The 5,807-nt window shown below is 31.3% G+C and overlaps 1 protein-coding gene across 2 annotated transcripts; it reads left to right on the forward strand.

Annotated features, from left to right (window-relative positions):
- Positions 1–350: 350 nt before the first annotated feature.
- On the forward strand, positions 351–2,339 carry LOC120158562 (photosynthetic NDH subunit of subcomplex B 4, chloroplastic-like). Of its 2 annotated transcripts, none has more exons than XM_039169383.1 (6): positions 351–536; positions 606–656; positions 736–910; positions 1,000–1,055; positions 1,156–1,227; positions 2,219–2,339. In XM_039169383.1, exons 1-6 carry the CDS (start codon positions 354–356, stop codon positions 2,330–2,332), a joined length of 651 nt encoding a protein of 216 aa, XP_039025314.1. In that variant the 5' UTR covers positions 351–353; the 3' UTR covers positions 2,333–2,339. The 2 variants fall into 2 exon arrangements, with proteins under 2 accessions (XP_039025314.1, XP_039025315.1); XM_039169384.1 differs by having other exon boundaries at positions 754–910.
- Positions 2,340–5,807: the final 3,468 nt, after the last annotated feature.

Here is a 5,807-nt window from a genome sequence, read left to right on the forward strand (position 1 = left end):
CGATAATTAAAATTGGCTCGAATAACTCGACTTGAGTAAATTGAAGTTTAAAAATAAAATTCAATTTTTTTGAATCGAGTGTAGTCTAACCTGAACTTGTGATTACTTTCATTATTTATATATTATAAAATATTAAAAATTTATAGTTAAATTTATTTAATTTTTATTTAATTTAATTTAAAAAATTATATTTTAATTCTAAACAATATTATTTTTTTAATCATCTTTTACTATTAAAAAAATGGACTTGAATTTAAATCATAGATAAAAATGGTTATTCCAACCTGATCCTGTCCCAACCAGACCGAGCAGGCGGTCCGATCCATGTAGGAAGTAAGAATGGTCGCAAATGAATGCCTTATCCACTTAGCCTCTCACGTAAAAAAAGCATAAAAAATCCAAAACTTCATGAGAACAAAACCACTGCTTTCAAAGCACTGGCTGCAACAAACATGAGCTCCACCATTTTAAAGCCATTGATTCACAGCAGTTATCTTCAACCCACCAAATTTGGCAACTACCCATCTTTAACATTGGTAATTCCAGTGCTTCTCATCGTCCTTTAATGGTATTGGTTAACTTATGGTTGTCCTTTGAATTGACAGCTTAAACGAAGCTCAAAAAGTACCAGACTGTTCAACAATGGCTTCCAGCAGGTAAATAGTTAGGGAAGTGATTAGTTTTGCGGGAATTTTCTGAATTAACATCATGAAATTTACGATGTGTATGATGTAGATTGATGAAGGCAGCAAGAGTAATACAAGGGGAGCTTTAGTTAAAGTTCATGGTTTACCAGATTGGCCTCTAATGGCGGTTTTAGTTCATCAGGTTCAACAACTCGATGCCCAAAGAGAAATCATAACCAATAAATCCGTTTGGCATCTGAGTGATGACGCAATTAAAAACGTTTGTAAGTGTTCTTTCATCGATTAATGATCTGTGCATTGAAGCCGTATGATAAAATGCTGAAGTGTTTTCTTTTGGTCCTTTGCTTTGTAGATACTTTCTACATCATGTTCACTTGCTGGGGATGCCTGTTTTTTGGTTCCACCAAGGTAAGCATACCTCCATCGGTTTTGCTCGCTGGAGCTTAGAATTTGGTGGCTCGCTTTAGTTTTGAACATACAGCATCTAATTTAGAACATCATTGTGTAGGATCCGTACTATGATTCTGAAGTATACAGGAAAGATGGAGGAGATGGTACTGGACATTGGGTTTATGAGAAGGTACTCTTGCCTTAATTTTATCCCTTATTTTTCTCGTGTGATTAATCTTTTGAGTAAACTATATTAGTGACTAAATTATTACTTTTTTTCCCTTTTGGTTTTTTTTTTTTCAAAATCAAACTTAATGTTCAAACTTAATGTTTAGTTTAGATTTCATTTAGTAGTTTGCCATTAAAATCTTAACAATAATATTGATGTGTTATCATAAGGTAATGCCACATCATCATTGAAAAAAATAAAAATGTAATTTTAATAGTTCTGTTAAGTTTTTAATGATGCGTATCAAAATAAAACCTAAACTAAACATTAGGTACCATTTTAGGAAAAATATAAATTTGAATATAAAAACGAGACAGAAGTAATAATTGAAGTATTAAATACATAGTTTATCCTAATCTTTTGTGGTTCAAAAGAGGCTTCAACATGGATGCGGCAATGTAAAAAAATTTATTGATATAAGAAGAGATGTAGATGTTAGGATTCAAACCAAGACTTATTGAGTACAACATTTTATGGATGGTCAGGGATGGATTTCCTTGTAGTTTAGTTACTTTTTTGTATTTTCTACTTATAATTTAATTTCGCAGCCCTTAAAATTTTATAATTTTATACCCTTAGATTTTTAATATAAATTTTTTAAGTTTGCACCATTCAAAAAAATCCTGCCGTCCCTGAGGATGGTTGCATGAACCAATTGAGAGAAACACAGGGTTCAGTTCTTAGACATTAGAGAAATTCAAAGATCAAGTGTGTTTTAAAGTTAGATTGATGGAGTCCTTACATCTTGCCAAACCTTAAGTATCGTATCCGTAATCGACTCTTTAGCTCACGGAGTTGCTTGATGTCATATTTTAAAGGCGATTGCATGAATTAATTGCACTAAGCTTGGGTTTCTTACTCTTCATCTTCTAAAGAGTTGTTACCCTCGCTTTTCTATTAGATTGTTGTAGTCCATACATATATTGTTGGCTCATGAGATTATGAAACGCAGCAAGAAGACATTGAAGAATCTTCAAGGGCAGAGCTGTGGCGTGAAGAGCTGATTGAGGAGATAGAGCAGAAGGTTGGAGGGCTGCGAGAATTGGAAGAAGCTGGCCGCAAGTAGAAGTTTATATATATATATTGAACCATGTGAAACATTACATCCCTCCATATATGTTTTATATATACATCGATAGAAAGAAGCTAAATATTTGTGTAATTTTCTACTACAAACTCATTATATGCTTGAAATGATGATTATGGACATAATTTTAGTTGTTGGCAACTTGGCATTTTCTCCTTTGATACTTTATAACCTAAATGTAAAGTAATGCATGAGAAATATTTGTGTAATACCCCAAAAATTCTGTTAGTGAATAAAATAAATAAAATGGAAGTTTGATGTCAAAAGCGTAAAGTTAGGAAAGTTAAAACCCTTGAGTGGTAATTTTTCCAAAAATTGTTATTAGCTCGTTATTAGAAAATTTACTCTTGGTTTTATGTTAGGAAAAATTTAATCTCGTGTTTCGTAAATTTTCGGATAATTAGATCGAATACAAATTCAAAAGATAAATTTAACCATTAAATATAATGGAAAAATTATCATTCCCTATCATTCATAATGTTAGGATTTAATATGAGCCATTAAATTTAAGTTTAAATTTCATGTTAAAATTTAGCCTAATTCCATGGCTTAATCTCAGCCATTCCATCAAGAAATTGACAAGTGGCAAATAGAAGCATTGGCTTTCAATGGCGTAATAAACATTTTGCATTAAAATAAATCTGTTCAAAGACACTTAATCATTTGATAACGAACGTTAATACACTTGACATTCTCAGTGTTCAAAATCAAGACCTCAACAGATAATAACAAGTCCCTTAACTACCGAAGTCTTTTAATGCATACAAAATTTATTTATGTTAAATGATGACAAATGGCCAAGTTATAAAGAAAAGAAAATTCAAGAATTTTCTTTATAATTCTTGAAATTCGACGTCAACATCAAGAACGAAAGGACAAAGTAAGTTAAATTACGTTTTTGGCAATTTTAGGGTTATGTTGTGAGATATAAAATTATTCTTCATTTAATTCTCTTCCATTCGATGTTAAAACTGCATGGATTGGTCGAGTTATTTAATTTGAAGAAAGAAACTTTATGATTTTTTGTAACATCCTAATATAATATAGCCTAGAGATCGATAGACTAAAACATTACACAGGACTACCGAAGTGGATAAACCAAAATTTTCTTTCTAAAGCAATTAAAAACATTGATTAAAATTCATCCATCATAATCATAAAGTGAGAGTTTAGTGTTTTAGCTTACAAATATGAGAGCCACCGAAATACATCTAAATTGTTTTAAAAAGAGTATTTTAAAATATTGTTATGACTAGGACTGTAAATGACACGAGACAGATCGTGAGTTACTCGAGATAGACTCTATCAAGGCTCGATAAATACTCGAATCGAATGGCTCGACTCGAGTCCTTAACGAGCCTAAACGAGCTACTCAGTATTCTACTCGAAAAGCTCGTGAGCAACTCGAAAATATAATATATTAAGATTTTTATTTTTTTACAAATAAATTATTATTAATAATAATATTAATATTTATGTATTGATTTTTTTTTTAAAAATACAGTAAGATTTTTATGTATTTAAGGTTTATGTACGAGTTCGAGTTTGAGGCTTCAATCGAGTTAAGTTTAAGATTTTTTTTTCATTTCGAGCCTTTTCGAGCTGCTCATGAGCTTCAGTTCAGGATTTCGAGTTCGAGTCGAGCTTGAAAATTTTAGGCTCGCGAGTTTTCGAGTCGAGTTGAGCTCCATTCCAGAGTTTTCGAGTCGAGCTCAGCAATACTCGAGCTCGACTCGGCTGTTTACACCCCTAGTTATGACTCAAATACAAGAAGGTTCATATACAATATATGGCCTCTAATAAAGACTCAAGACATACTTTGATGCTCATATCGTTCTGGAATGCAAACTGCGTGATAAGCTCCTCGAACGCTCCACCCAAGAACCTGCATAGGGAAACAAATTTCAAACACCGAGCTCATAAGCTAGTGCCATATTAATAATCAAACTATACTACATACCTCCACTGCATGATTCATGCTAGCAAACATAAATATTAGTGTCGAAATGGTTTTTTTTCTCAAAGAGCGAGATTTTGAAAACCCAACATCTTTTTTAATTTTTCTTTTAAAATTTGGGATTCCTTTTAAAATAAAAAAACGTATGGTTCGAGGAGTCGCCACCAATCCTTGATTAGGGTGTGATTGGACACCCAAAAACATTTTGTCATTTTAAATAAAAATCAATTAAAACAACAAATTGAAGTCTATGTTACCAGAAAATGAGTTCGGGAGTCAATTACGCGTGGGGAATGATTAGCACCCCCACATCGCCCTAAATTAGTACCTAGTCGATTAATTAATGTCTTTGTAATGAAATTTACAAATTCGAATTTAATTTGATTTATGATCCCCAACAAAACAACAACATACGAGTTTTACAATATTTAAAAGCACCAAAATAAATTAAATTAAGATTACCAAGGCTTTAGAAAGATAAAAAATATTCGATTATTTAAAAATGTCGAGACTAGATCTTAAATCAGTTATAACAACTTTTTCTCGACAAATTTAAATAGACGAACATTTAATTTTCTTCCATTCCCAAATTTTAAAGTGATGAATCAATTTTTAGGTGTCACTAATGGGATACACTTTTAATTTAAAATCGTCAAAAGCGGATCTCTAATCAGTTAAGACAACCCACTTAAAATAATTTTAAATTAAAAAGGGTATTACCCTTAATCCAATTATGTAATAATGGCGAGTTATGCACATGAGGATAACATGCAAAAATAAATTAAATAAAACAAATAATTATCGAACTTATGAAAATTACCATGACATTCTAATACAAAAATTATATGCATATATTTAAATTATAAACTATAATTGTTAATTTGGTCCTCTAACTTTTCAAAAATTATAAAATAGCCCCCAAAATTTTGGAAGCCTTGTAGAATACTTCCTACATCATTTACAACTCTTACATAATTTTTTGAAAATTTTCCTAATCATTTAAGACCAAGACCGAATGGTTTATATACTCAAGACTAGGTTTTCATGATTTTATTCGATTTCGAATCTTTTCCTAATCATTTAAGACCAAGACCGAATGGTTTATATACTCAAGACTAGGTTTTCATGATTTTATTCGATTTCGAATCGATTCAAGCATGAAATCGACATCGATTCAACCTTATACATACTATACCATCAAAGCCCTAATCAAATAACATAATATTCCTCCAAGATTAGGGTTAGGCAGAAATTACCCATTACTTATATAGGCATGTATAGTTGATTTTAATCATAAATCATGCTTGGAATTGGTTCTACAACCTCAAAATATCAAAATCATTCAAGAATTCCATAAACCCTAAGTGAACATAAACCCTAAAATTTGAGATCTTTCATGACAAACAAGATTAGCATGCAATATTGGAGGAAATGATAGCGTTTTTCGCGTAAAACAACTTTCTATTTCACGGCACGATCCAAAAACCAAAGTAAATT

The sequence above is a fragment of the Hibiscus syriacus genome, unplaced genomic scaffold, assembly GCF_006381635.1.
Source record: "Hibiscus syriacus cultivar Baekdansim isolate YM2019G1 unplaced genomic scaffold, ASM638163v2 tig00111330_pilon, whole genome shotgun sequence".
Taxonomy (NCBI): domain Eukaryota; kingdom Viridiplantae; phylum Streptophyta; class Magnoliopsida; order Malvales; family Malvaceae; genus Hibiscus; species Hibiscus syriacus.